At 44.0% G+C, this 16,536-nt stretch overlaps 1 protein-coding gene across 3 annotated transcripts in view; it reads right to left on the bottom strand.

The window, feature by feature from the left end:
* dph6 (diphthamine biosynthesis 6) overlaps positions 1 to 16,536 on the bottom strand; it is a 113,440-nt gene that overhangs the window by 95,808 nt on the left and 1,096 nt on the right. For all 3 annotated transcript variants that reach the window (XM_081347610.1, XM_081347611.1, XM_081347612.1), the window contains exon 3: positions 14,739 to 14,932. In XM_081347610.1, the coding sequence (XP_081203736.1) occupies positions 14,739 to 14,932 (194 nt within the window). The remainder of the gene's footprint in view (positions 1 to 14,738; positions 14,933 to 16,536) is intronic.

Below are 16,536 nucleotides of genomic sequence, written 5' to 3' on the forward strand. Positions count from 1 at the left end.
ACACACACTCCTGGAGCAGAACACACACTAGCAGAACACACACTCCTGGAGCAGAACACACACTCCTGGAGCAGAACACACACTCCTGGAGCAGAACACACACTCCTGGAGCAGAACACACACTCCTGGAGCAGAACACACACTAGCAGAACACACACTAGCAGAACACACACTCCTGGAACAGAACACACACTAGCAGAACACACACTCCTGGAGCAGAACACACACTCCTGGAGCAGAACACACACTCCTGGAGCAGAACACACACTCCTGGAGCAGAACACACACTCCTGGAGCAGAACACACACTCCTGGAGCAGAACACACACTAGCAGAACACACACTAGCAGAACACACACTAGCAGAACACACACTCCTGGAACAGAACACACACTAGCAGAACACACACTCCTGGAGCAGAACACACACTCCTGGAGCAGAACACACACTCCTGGAGCAGAACACACACTCCTGGAGCAGAACACACACTAGCAGAACACACACTCCTGGAGCAGAACACACACTCCTGGAGCAGAACACACACTCCTGGAGCAGAACACACACTCCTGGAACAGAACACACACTAGCAGAACACACACTCCTGGAGCAGAACACACACTCCTGGAGCAGAACACACACTCCTGGAGCAGAACACACACTCCTGGAGCAGAACACACACTCCTGGAACAGAACACACACTAGCAGAACACACACTAGCAGAACACACACTCCTGGAACAGAACACACACTAGCAGAACACACACTAGCAGAACACACACTCCTGGAACAGAACACACACTAGCAGAACACACACTCCTGGAACAGAACACACACTAGCAGAACACACACTAGCAGAACACACACTCCTGGAACAGAACACACACTAGCAGAACACACACTCCTGGAACAGAACACACACTAGCAGAACACACACTAGCAGAACACACACTCCTGGAGCAGAACACACACTAGCAGAACACACACTCCTGGAACAGAACACACACTAGCAGAACACACACTAGCAGAACACACACTCCTGGAGCAGAACACACACTCCTGGAGCAGAACACACACTAGCAGAACACACACTAGCAGAACACACACTCCTGGAGCAGAACACACACTCCTGGAACAGAACACACACTAGCAGAACACACACTCCTGGAGCAGAACACACACTAGCAGAACACACACTAGCAGAACACACACTCCTGGAGCAGAACACACACTAGCAGAACACACACTCCTGGAACAGAACACACACTAGCAGAACACACACTCCTGGAACAGAACACACACTAGCAGAACACACACTAGCAGAACACACACTCCTGGAGCAGAACACACACTAGCAGAACACACACTCCTGGAACAGAACACACACTAGCAGAACACACACTAGCAGAACACACACTCCTGGAGCAGAACACACACTCCTGGAGCAGAACACACACTAGCAGAACACACACTAGCAGAACACACACTCCTGGAGCAGAACACACACTCCTGGAACAGAACACACACTAGCAGAACACACACTCCTGGAACAGAACACACACTAGCAGAACACACACTAGCAGAACACACACTCCTGGAGCAGAACACACACTCCTGGAACAGAACACACACTAGCAGAACACACACTAGCAGAACACACACTCCTGGAGCAGAACACACACTCCTGGAGCAGAACACACACTAGCAGAACACACACTCCTGGAGCAGAACACACACTCCTGGAGCAGAACACACACTAGCAGAACACACACTCCTGGAGCAGAACACACACTCCTGGAGCAGAACACACACTCCTGGAGCAGAACACACACTAGCAGAACACACACTCCTGGAGCAGAACACACACTCCTGGAGCAGAACACACACTCCTGGAGCAGAACACACACTCCTGGAACAGAACACACACTCCTGGAGCAGAACACACACTAGCAGAACACACACTCCTGGAGCAGAACACACACTAGCAGAACACACACTAGCAGAACACACACTCCTGGAGCAGAACACACACTAGCAGAACACACACTCCTGGAGCAGAACACACACTCTTGGAGCAGAACACACACTAGCAGAACACACACTCCTGGAGCAGAACACACACTCCTGGAACAGAACACACACTCCTGGAACAGAACACACACTCCTGGAACAGAACACACACTCCTGGAACAGAACACACACTAGCAGAACACACACTCCTGGAACAGAACACACACTCCTGGAACAGAACACACACTCCTGGAACAGAACACACACTCCTGGAACAGAACACACACTAGCAGAACACACACTCCTGGAGCAGAACACACACTCCTGGAACAGAACACACACTCCTGGAACAGAACACACACTCCTGGAACAGAACACACACTCCTGGAACAGAACACACACTCCTGGAACAGAACACACACTAGCAGAACACACACTCCTGGAACAGAACACACACTCCTGGAGCAGAACACACACTCCTGGAACAGAACACACACTCCTGGAACAGAACACACACTAGCAGAACACACACTAGCAGAACACACACTCCTGGAACAGAACACACACTAGCAGAACACACACTCCTGGAGCAGAACACACACTAGCAGAACACACACTAGCAGAACACACACTCCTGGAACAGAACACACACTAGCAGAACACACACTAGCAGAACACACACTCCTGGAACAGAACACACACTAGCAGAACACACACTAGCAGAACACACACTCCTGGAACAGAACACACACTAGCAGAACACACACTCCTGGAGCAGAACACACACTCCTGGAGCAGAACACACACTCCTGGAGCAGAACACACACTAGCAGAACACACACTAGCAGAACACACACTCCTGGAGCAGAACACACACTAGCAGAACACACACTCCTGGAGCAGAACACACACTCCTGGAGCAGAACACACACTCCTGGAGCAGAACACACACTCCTGGAGCAGAACACACACTCCTGGAGCAGAACACACACTAGCAGAACACACACTAGCAGAACACACACTCCTGGAACAGAACACACACTAGCAGAACACACACTCCTGGAGCAGAACACACACTCCTGGAGCAGAACACACACTCCTGGAGCAGAACACACACTCCTGGAGCAGAACACACACTCCTGGAGCAGAACACACACTCCTGGAGCAGAACACACACTAGCAGAACACACACTAGCAGAACACACACTAGCAGAACACACACTCCTGGAACAGAACACACACTAGCAGAACACACACTCCTGGAGCAGAACACACACTCCTGGAGCAGAACACACACTCCTGGAGCAGAACACACACTCCTGGAGCAGAACACACACTAGCAGAACACACACTCCTGGAGCAGAACACACACTCCTGGAGCAGAACACACACTCCTGGAGCAGAACACACACTCCTGGAACAGAACACACACTAGCAGAACACACACTCCTGGAGCAGAACACACACTCCTGGAGCAGAACACACACTCCTGGAGCAGAACACACACTCCTGGAGCAGAACACACACTCCTGGAACAGAACACACACTAGCAGAACACACACTAGCAGAACACACACTCCTGGAACAGAACACACACTAGCAGAACACACACTAGCAGAACACACACTCCTGGAACAGAACACACACTAGCAGAACACACACTCCTGGAACAGAACACACACTAGCAGAACACACACTAGCAGAACACACACTCCTGGAACAGAACACACACTAGCAGAACACACACTCCTGGAACAGAACACACACTAGCAGAACACACACTAGCAGAACACACACTCCTGGAGCAGAACACACACTAGCAGAACACACACTCCTGGAACAGAACACACACTAGCAGAACACACACTAGCAGAACACACACTCCTGGAGCAGAACACACACTCCTGGAGCAGAACACACACTAGCAGAACACACACTAGCAGAACACACACTCCTGGAGCAGAACACACACTCCTGGAACAGAACACACACTAGCAGAACACACACTCCTGGAGCAGAACACACACTAGCAGAACACACACTAGCAGAACACACACTCCTGGAGCAGAACACACACTAGCAGAACACACACTCCTGGAACAGAACACACACTAGCAGAACACACACTCCTGGAACAGAACACACACTAGCAGAACACACACTAGCAGAACACACACTCCTGGAGCAGAACACACACTAGCAGAACACACACTCCTGGAACAGAACACACACTAGCAGAACACACACTAGCAGAACACACACTCCTGGAGCAGAACACACACTCCTGGAGCAGAACACACACTAGCAGAACACACACTAGCAGAACACACACTCCTGGAGCAGAACACACACTCCTGGAACAGAACACACACTAGCAGAACACACACTCCTGGAACAGAACACACACTAGCAGAACACACACTAGCAGAACACACACTCCTGGAGCAGAACACACACTCCTGGAACAGAACACACACTAGCAGAACACACACTAGCAGAACACACACTCCTGGAGCAGAACACACACTCCTGGAGCAGAACACACACTAGCAGAACACACACTCCTGGAGCAGAACACACACTCCTGGAGCAGAACACACACTAGCAGAACACACACTCCTGGAGCAGAACACACACTCCTGGAGCAGAACACACACTCCTGGAGCAGAACACACACTAGCAGAACACACACTCCTGGAGCAGAACACACACTCCTGGAGCAGAACACACACTCCTGGAGCAGAACACACACTCCTGGAACAGAACACACACTCCTGGAGCAGAACACACACTAGCAGAACACACACTCCTGGAGCAGAACACACACTAGCAGAACACACACTAGCAGAACACACACTCCTGGAGCAGAACACACACTAGCAGAACACACACTCCTGGAGCAGAACACACACTCTTGGAGCAGAACACACACTAGCAGAACACACACTCCTGGAGCAGAACACACACTCCTGGAGCAGAACACACACTAGCAGAACACACACTCCTGGAGCAGAACACACACTAGCAGAACACACACTAGCAGAACACACACTCCTGGAGCAGAACACACACTAGCAGAACACACACTCCTGGAACAGAACACACACTAGCAGAACACACACTAGCAGAACACACACTCCTGGAGCAGAACACACACTCCTGGAGCAGAACACACACTAGCAGAACACACACTCCAGGAACAGAACACACACTCCTGGAGCAGAACACACACTCCTGGAGCAGAACACACACTAGCAGAACACACACTCCTGGAGCAGAACACACACTAGCAGAACACACACTCCTGGAGCAGAACACACTCCTGGAGCAGAACACACACTAGCAGAACACACACTCCTGGAGCAGAACACACACTAGCAGAACACACACTAGCAGAACACACACTCCTGGAGCAGAACACACACTAGCAGAACACACACTCCTGGAGCAGAACACACACTCCTGGAACAGAACACACACTCCTGGAGCAGAACACACACTAGCAGAACACACACTCCTGGAGCAGAACACACACTCCTGGAACAGAACACACACTCCAGGAGCAGAACACACACTAGCAGAACACACACTAGCAGAACACACACTCCTGGAGCAGAACACACACTAGCAGAACACACACTCCTGGAGCAGAACACACACTCCTGGAGCAGAACACACACTCCTGGAGCAGAACACACACTAGCAGAACACACACTCCTGGAGCAGAACACACACTCCTGGAGCAGAACACACACTCCTGGAGCAGAACACACACTAGCAGAACACACACTCCTGGAGCAGAACACACACTCCAGGAGCAGAACACACACTCCAGGAGCAGAACACACACTAGCAGAACACACACTAGCAGAACACACACTCCTGGAGCAGAACACACACTCCAGGAGCAGAACACACACTAGCAGAACACACACTAGCAGAACACACACTCCTGGAGCAGAACACACACTAGCAGAACACACACTCCTGGAGCAGAACACACACTCCTGGAGCAGAACACACACTCCTGGAGCAGAACACACACTAGCAGAACACACACTCCTGGAGCAGAACACACACTAGCAGAACACACACTAGCAGAACACACACTCCTGGAGCAGAACACACACTAGCAGAACACACACTCCTGGAGCAGAACACACACTCCAGGAACAGAACACACACTCCTGGAGCAGAACACACACTAGCAGAACACACACTCCTGGAGCAGAACACACACTCCAGGAACAGAACACACACTCCTGGAGCAGAACACACACTCCAGGAACAGAACACACACTCCTGGAGCAGAACACACACTCCTGGAGCAGAACACACACTCTTCTGGAGCAGAACACACACTCCTGGAGCAGAACACACACTCCTGGAGCAGAACACACACTCCTGGAGCAGAACACACACTCCTGGAGCAGAACACACACTCCAGGAACAGAACACACACTCCTGGAGCAGAACACACACTCCAGGAACAGAACACACACTCCTGGAGCAGAACACACACTCCTGGAGCAGAACACACACTCCAGGAACAGAACACACACTCCTGGAGCAGAACACACACTCCTGGAGCAGAACACACACTCCAGGAACAGAACACACACTCCTGGAGCAGAACACACACTCCTGGAGCAGAACACACACTCCTGGAGCAGAACACACACTCCAGGAACAGAACACACACTCCTGGAGCAGAACACACACTCCAGGAACAGAACACACACTCTTCTGGAGCAGAACACACACTCCTGGAGCAGAACACACACTCTTCTGGAGCAGAACACACACTCCTGGAGCAGAACACACACTCCTGGAGCAGAACACACACTCCTGGAGCAGAACACACACTCCTGGAGCAGAACACACACTCCAGGAACAGAACACACACTCCTGGAGCAGAACACACACTCCTGGAGCAGAACACACACTCCTGGAGCAGAACACACACTCCAGGAACAGAACACACACTCCTGGAGCAGAACACACACTCTTCTGGAGCAGAACACACACTCCTGGAGCAGAACACACACTCCTGGAGCAGAACACACACTCCTGGAGCAGAACACACACTCCAGGAACAGAACACACACTCCTGGAGCAGAACACACACTAGCAGAACACACACTCCTGGAGCAGAACACACACTCCTGGAGCAGAACACACACTCCAGGAACAGAACACACACTCCTGGAGCAGAACACACACTCCTGGAGCAGAACACACACTCCTGGAGCAGAACACACACTCCTGGAGCAGAACACACACTCCTGGAGCAGAACACACACTCCTGGAGCAGAACACACACTCTTCTGGAGCAGAACACACACTCCTGGAGCAGAACACACACTCCTGGAGCAGAACACACACTCCTGGAGCAGAACACACACTCCAGGAACAGAACACACACTCCTGGAGCAGAACACACACTCCAGGAACAGAACACACACTCCTGGAGCAGAACACACACTCCTGGAGCAGAACACACACTCCTGGAGCAGAACACACACTCCAGGAACAGAACACACACTCCTGGAGCAGAACACACACTCCTGGAACAGAACACACACTCCTGGAGCAGAACACACACTCCTGGAGCAGAACACACACTCCTGGAGCAGAACACACACTCCAGGAACAGAACACACACTCCTGGAGCAGAACGCACACTCCTGGAGCAGAACACACACTCTTCTGGAGCAGAACACACACTCCTGGAGCAGAACACACACTCCTGGAGCAGAACACACACTCCTGGAGCAGAACACACACTCCTGGAGCAGAACACACACTCCTGGAGCAGAACACACACTCCTGGAGCAGAACACACACTCCTGGAGCAGAACACACACTCCAGGAACAGAACACACACTCCTGGAGCAGAACACACACTCCTGGAGCAGAACACACACTCCTGGAGCAGAACACACACTCCAGGAACAGAACACACACTCCTGGAGCAGAACACACACTCCAGGAACAGAACACACACTCCTGGAGCAGAACACACACTCCTGGAGCAGAACACACACTCCTGGAGCAGAACACACACTCCTGGAGCAGAACACACACTCCTGGAGCAGAACACACACTCCTGGAGCAGAACACACACTCTTCTGGAGCAGAACACACACTCCTGGAGCAGAACACACACTCCTGGAGCAGAACACACACTCCTGGAGCAGAACACACACTCCAGGAACAGAACACACACTCCTGGAGCAGAACACACACTCCTGGAGCAGAACACACACTCCTGGAGCAGAACACACACTCCTGGAGCAGAACACACACTCCAGGAACAGAACACACACTCCTGGAGCAGAACACACACTCCTGGAGCAGAACACACACTCCAGGAGCAGAACACACACTCCTGGAGCAGAACACACACTCCTGGAGCAGAACACACACTCCTGGAGCAGAACACACACTCCTGGAGCAGAACACACACTCCTGGAGCAGAACACACACTCCTGGAGCAGAACACACACTCCTGGAGCAGAACACACACTCCTGGAGCAGAACACACACTCCTGGAGCAGAACACACACTCCAGGAGCAGAACACACACTCCTGTCAGGCCGAATCACACACTCCTGGAGCAGAACACACACTCCAGGAGCAGAACACACACTCCTGTCAGGCCGAATCACACACGAGCCTCAACTAAAATCTTTTTGATTTCTTCAAATAATTTGGACGTACAAAGAAACTTTTTTTATTTGGCTAATTTTGTCATCATCAAAATGAATGTTTAATCGATGTTCTGATGATGAAATAATGCTAGAAACTTGTGCAGGAGAATATCTGTATCGACAGTGTTTATGGCATAATGTTGATCATGTGACAATAAAACTATATAAATAGTGTGAAAAATAATGTAAAGCTGAAACATAAACATTAATACTGTTTTACAGTTATAAATGTCCAAAGATGCTGTTTCAGCACAGTTCTGTGTTTCCTCAGATTGCTTGTGAAAGAGTCTCTTCTGCTCTGCATTACTCTGATAAACAAATATGGTAAAAACAGTGAAATATTATTATAATTAATATTGTGAATATACAGTAAAGTGTAATTTATTCCTGTGATCAAAGCTGAATGTTCAGCATCATTACTCCAGTCTTCAGTGTCACATGATCCTTCACAAATCACTCTAATATGAGGATTTGATGATCAAGAAACATTTATGATTATTATCAGTTGAAAACAGATCATATTTTTGTGGACACTGTGAAACGTTATGTTTCAGGATTCTTTGATGAATAGAAAGTTCAAAAGAACAGCATTTATTTGAAATAGAATCTTTTGCAACATTATAAATGTCTTTACTGTCACTTTTGATCAATTTAATGCGTCCTTGATGAATAAAAGTATTACTTTATTTTTAAAAAATCTTACAGACACCAAACTTTTGAACGGCAGTGTATATAACGAGTCTCTTTGTTAATAAACATTAAAGTTAGCATGAAATGGAAGTTGCGCAGGTCTTTTCTTCTCTATTGTGCCGTATATATATCAGTGAAACGCTTCAGGAACAAGAACAAATGTGGGCGGGGCTTGATTGTGTCTGTGGGGAATTGATTGGCTGGTTGTGGTTTGCTATTGGCTGATCTCATGTGAGTGACAGGTTGCCCCGCCCACATCATCAGAGAAGAGAAGAGATACTGCAAGAGGAACTTATTCTGATTCAACATTATTAACACAATAATGATGATGTGCACCGATAAATCATTTACAGTAAATCCTACATTATTCCATAAAATCATAAAAAATGTCCATTTTGATTTCATGGTCACAGAGAGCACACGCTTTCACTGCATGATGTAGTTATTAAAAAGCCTTTATAATGCCCTCAATATTCAAGACAAGGGGCAAAATACCTCTGTATGTATTTTATTTTTATCTCATTTAATATAGTAAATCAACATCATATGAAGAGTGGCATTTTTTCTCCAAATATCAATGTTCAATTCAATAAATTCACATTTTAGACACAGTATTGCTAACGAAAATAGTTCCAAACACAACCACAGGACTGTTCTGACACACGGCGGTGAATGAACGAATCGCTTGAGTGAATGATTCAATGACTCACACATTAAGACAGTCACAAGCTTTGTTCCTGAATGAATCAGTCGTTTGAATCATAGACAGTAAAAGAAATGGACACAGCGACCCCATAGGTTTCAACGGAGAAAAGTGAAGTCAATTAGAAGCACTCTCTCCCTGATGGCTGAGCGACTGCGCAGACTCACACTGAGCTTGATGACGTAGATGTGACGTGAGCAACCCGTCTGTCTTCTAGTAGCTGTGCCGAGAGAAATCTGAATCATTCCCTTCCGAATCTTGCAGAGACGGAGAGCGTGAGTAGGAGCTGTCCATGAGTTGGAGCAGGAGAAACTCTTGCTAAGTATTCTGATTAATTATATTGTCATTTTGCCTCCACGTCCCCCCGATCACCCGCGAGCTTCTCCTCCTGTCCATACGGTAATCTCTCCACTGTGCGACAGAGAGTCGCGTGGTTATGACACAATCGTTAGCCTATTTTTACAAAAACTGCTTCTACGGGGCCATAACGTTAGATACAAGGTAATGGAGCCTTTTATACATTTTCGTGTTTCTTTAGAAATAAATAATGGACAAATGGAGTCTTTAAACGCCTCAGATGTGAAGTTATTCGCTGTCAAACTGACGCCAAAATGAATGGGAGTCAATGGGAATGCTAACAGCAGTTGATGGTCCGCTAATCAATGGCGGCGCCCGGGGAAGCTTCAGTGCTTTATGAAACATTGGCCCCCTGGTTTGAATGAATCGGTTGAATCGCAATGATTCGCTCATTAACAGTGACTCACTGACACCTATTGGAGCCTTTAATCTCACATTTAAAGTATCTTTTCATTTTTTTATAATAATTTCAATATATCAATATTCAACGTTTTATGTTTAAACCATCAGAGCATTATTTCTGCATGTGTTAAACACATTGATGTCCCTCTGATCTGCATTAAACAGTGTGTGTGAACGCATCTAAATCCAGTTCAGAAGCAGATTCTGTTTCCTCGGCACTGGAAACATCAATGTTGATGCTGACTTCATTTGATGGTAACAGCCCTGTTGTGTCTTATTATTCGATAAGAATATGGTATTAATACCACACACCCCTAGTATTACTCATGTCATTATACACATTTGTGTCCTCATAAACCGAGAACACACACACACACACACGCCATCAGGAGGTCCATCTGATACCCTGGAGGCAATGACCCCTGACCCCTGACCCCTGACCCTGTAGTGTTTAGAGTACAGCAGATCTTCACACACACCTGATCAGGTACACTGAGGTTTAAAGGGGAAGTTCTGCCATCTTCTCCACACTCTCAGGTCATGTGTTCGGATGTGGAAAATGCAGACAGATCCGCAGAATCACAAACATGGAATTTACTGTATAACGTCATGGAATGATATGGAATTTGGCCAATTTTGTATTAAATCAGACCAAGGTTATTTTCATAAACGAAAACTGAAACGAAGACTAAAACCATTGGTCAAAAAACATTTTCGTAAACTGAAATAAAATGAGAAGATGAGTGTAACTATGACTATATGATTTTAAATACAATAGACAAAAAAGCATAAATGGATCAATACAAGAATAATGTTTGAAAGGATTAATCATAGAAATAACCTAAAAGAATAATCAGAATAATCATACGCATATCTTTTTCTTATACACCACGTTTAACAAGATTTAATTTTTAATTTGAATATGAATGAATAATTTGTACTTTTTGTTGCATTTGTTTGGTTCTTTGTTCATCCTCAAACAGTTATTTTATCTGTATTATTAAGAGGTGTTCACAAGAGTTAACTGCGTGTTGTTTGGATCACAGAGCTGTGCTGCCTCGCTGAAGGAGATGGAGATCGGAGGCTGAATGGTTAACTTCAGATCCGCACACACACATCTGACCTCCTCCAGCCCAAAACAACAAGCCCTTAAAATCGGATGCCAGTCTTGTGTGAAAACAAGGGGAACGCGTCTGTCGGGCCTCAAACTCTCTCATTTCTCCTCAGATTCAGGAAGTGATGCGAGCAAACACATCACATCAGCTGACAGACACAACGCACTCATCAATCACAACACATCAATTATTAGGACATCAGATGTGCAGCAAAACCTCCTTCAGCTGAACGCTCACATTTTACAACACTGTGACTATGGCTACCAGTCCAGCAAATACTGTTTCCTTTAAATTCACCTTCGCCGTGGCACTTTTCTTAACCACTTTTGATGATGCACACAGAAATCTGTCTGATCCTTGACGTGATCGCGCACAGTAGAGCTGCTTGAATCTGGCTAAACTGAGAATCACGAGCACGATTCTGAACAGACAACTAAACAAAACATAATTTAATAGAAGTTCTGACAAAATGTTCATTGCTGCAGTCTATTTAAAATGTGTAATTAAATGGAATGAATTACTTTTAAAAAATGGTTAAATGAATGATTCAATGACTCACTAATAAATACTTGTTTCATTACTGGATGAATCAGCGTTTCTGAACGAATCTCTTATATTAATGATTCATTGACTCAATCATAAAGACTTCACTTGTTTCATTACTGGATGAATCAACATTTCTGAACAAATCTCTTAAATGAATGATTCATTAACTCGATCATATAGACTTCACTTGTTTCATTCCTGGATGAATCAGCGTTTCTGAATGAATCTCTTAAATTAATGATTCAATGACTCAATCATAAAGACTTCACTTGCTTCATTACTGGATGAATCAGCATTTCTAAACAAATCTCTTAAATTAATGATTCATTGACTCAATCATATAGACTTCACTTGCTTCATTACTGGATGAATCAGCGTTTCTGAACGAATCTCTTAAATTAATGATTCATTGACTCAATCATAAAGACTTCACTTGTTTCATTACTGGATGAATCAGCATTTCTAAACGAATCTCTTAAATTAATGATTCATTGACTCAATCATATAGACTTCACTTGCTTCATTGCTGGATGAATCAGCATTTCTAAACGAATCTCTTAAATGAATGATTCATTGACTCAATCATAAAGACTTCACTTGTTTCATTACTGGATGAATCAGCATTTCTAAACGAATTTCTTAAATGAATGATTCATTGACTCAATCATATAGACTTCACTTGCTTCATTACTGGATGAATCAGCATTTCTAAACGAATCTCTTAAATGAATGATTCATTGACTCAATCATAAAGACTTCACTTGTTTCATTACTGGATGAATCATTATTTCTAAACGAATCTCTTAAATGAATGATTCATTGACTCAATCATATAGACTTCACTTGCTTCATTACTGGATGAATCAGTATTTCTAAACGAATCTCTTAAATTAGTGATTCATTGACTCAATCATATAGACTTCACTTGCTTCATTACTGGATGAATCAGCATTTCTAAACGAATCTCTTAAATGAATGATTCATTGACTCAATCATAAAGACTTCACTTGCTTCATTACTGGATGAATCAGCATTTCTAAACGAATCTCTTAAATGAATGATTCATTGACTCAATCATAAAGACTTCACTTGTTTCATTACTGGATGAATCAGCATTTCTAAACAAATCTCTTAAATGAATGATTCATTGACTCAATCATAAACACTTCACTTGTTTCATTACTGGATGAATCAGCATTTCTAAACGAATCTCTTAAATTAATGATTCATTGACTCAATCATATAGACTTAACTTGCTTCATTACTGGATGAATCAGCATTTCTGAACGAATCTCTTAAATTAATGATTCATTGACTCAATCATAAAGACTTCACTCGTTTCATTACTGGATGAATCAGCATTTCTGAACGAATCTCTTAAATTAATGATTCATTGACTCAATCATATAGACTCATTACTGAATGAATCAGCGTTTCTGTATAATATACATATGTATTGTATATTGTAAATAATGAAACTGTGTGGTTGAAAAGACTGTTTGTGAAGCTGTTTCATATCTAAACATGAATAGCAACGGCTCTCTCTGGATCAGAACGCAGATCTGAATGTTCGCTGTAATCGCACTTGTCAAAGGTTTAATCGACAGGAGAACGGTTGTCATTTAGGAATAAGATCGAGTGGGTGTTTGAATCGAGATCGTAATCTTTTAACGATTAATCGTGCAGCTCTACTGTCAACTATATTATAACTTCTGCTTCACAATGGTAAGCAATCAGAAGTTCTGTGGTTTAATATGTGGAAATGTTTAGATGGTTCATCCGATTAATCAAGGACAGATTCGTTGATTATCATAATACAGCCCTAAATGAGCACCGAGCTTTACTACATGACATGTTTTAGCATCTATTTCCCTTTCTTTTTATGATAGCGTTGTCAACTTCATCACTGCATCTGACACTGACTCAGAAAACACTGTTTATTAATAAACTATTAATGCTGAGACAGTCTCCTTTCTGACACATTCATAATCATTATTTGTGCCGGTGCGCTTCAGCAAGCTTTATATGTGCTAGTTTATATTTGTAGTGCTCATCAGTATTTCTCTGTAATGTAGCAATGTGACTCTTTCTCAGCCCTGAAACTCAACAGCACTAGCACTGGTTCTGCTGGACTGGAACAGCACTAGCACTGGTTCTGCTGGACTGGAACAGCACTAGCACTGGTGCAGAAGCTGAGGTGTTTTACCTGGACGAGTTTGAGCAGCTGATAGAGATCCTCCACCTCGTCTCCCTCCGTCTGGCTGTATTCTCGGCCGGTGTGCAGACTCGAGCCCTTGATAGTGCGCCTGTATAGGGGCAGATCCATGGCCTCCGCCAGCAGATCCACAGCCTGGTGACCCACGGTCTGATACATGAAACTGTCCAGCTCATCTGACACCGCTGACCAACAACACACACATATAAGTACATGCATGAATATTCAAAATTTGGGGTTGGTAAGATTTCTAATACTTCTGAAAGAGTCTCTTCTGCTCACCAAGACTGTGTTCATTTATTCACAAATACAGTAAAAACAGTGAAATATTATTCCAGTGTAAATCAGCTGTTTTCTATGTGAATATACAGTAAAGTGTAATTTATTCCTGTGATCAAAGCTGAATTTTCAGCATCATTACTCCAGTCTTCAGTGTCACATGATCCTTATATCCTATTGTAAAAGCTATAACTCAGGCATGTGATTGGCTAAGGACAAAAAAGCAGGAAAATATACTAAGACCCCCAACAACCCCCCCCCCCCCTCCATCCCCCCGCCCTGCCGATCAAACTGGTGGCGGATCTATATGGATAGTAAAGCAAGACCCATAACAACTTATTTGAACAAAAAATATATTTTAATTTATTTTACAGCTAGTTGTGCAACATGCAACTTTTTTTGTACAGTATGACAAATGACAACTTATTTGGTGGATGCGTCGCAGTGGAAATCAAAGCCAAGCGTCTAATCCACTGCGCCTAGTAATTACTATACTATAGTAATAGTATAGTATAATAATAGTAGTAATAATAATTATAACAACAATGACAAGTGTCTAATCCACGCCATCAACAGTGCGCCATCAACAATTTAAAATAATTTAAAATAATTGGATTTCCATTTTTTAGACTATACTTTAAATTATCATTTTTTTTCTGTGATGCAAAGCTGAATTTTCAGGATCATTTCTCCAGTCCTTTAGAAATCATTCTAATATGATGATTCATTAGCAAAGTTGGAAACAGTTCTGCTGCTTAATATTTTTTAATAACCTAACCTGTGATACTTTTAGGATACTTTGATGAATAAAAAGTTATAAAATTAAAATAAAAAAGAAGAAGAATTTTTTTTTTTACAAAATAGAAATCTTTTGTAACAACTATCTACACTACTGGTCAGTAATTTGGGTTCAGTAATTTTTTTCTTTCTTTTTTGAAATAAATCAATACTTTTATTCAGCAAGGATGTGTTAAATTGATAAAAAGTGATAGTAAAGAAGATTTATATTAGGAAATATTTGGATAAATGAATAAATGCAGTTCTTTTTAACCTTTTATTCATCAAATATTTTAGGCAGCAGAACTGTTTCCAACACTCATAATAAATCAGAATATTAGAATGATTTCTAAAGGATCATGTGATAGACCGGATGTCACAAGCTGAAGACTGGAGTAATGATCCTGAAAATTCAGCTTTGCTTCACAGAAATAAATTATAATTTAAAGTATAATAAATTGAAAACCAATTATTTTAAATTGTAATAATATATCACAATAAATAAAAAAAATCTGTATTTTTGATCAAATAAATGCAGGCTTGATGAGCCGAAGAAACTTCTTTCAAAATAGTAATGTTTCCAAACTTTTGGCCTGTACTGTATTCCCCCCCAAAACTGCACAACTGTAGAGTAAAACATTAATAAAAAAGTGATAATAAAAAATGTGTCTTAAAACTGACATGATTGTAACAAAATCACACAGTATGGAGAACTCGGAACAACTGCTAACAT

Source organism: Scardinius erythrophthalmus, assembly GCF_964197995.2.
Source record: "Scardinius erythrophthalmus genome assembly, chromosome: 19".
NCBI lineage: Eukaryota > Metazoa > Chordata > Actinopteri > Cypriniformes > Leuciscidae > Scardinius > Scardinius erythrophthalmus.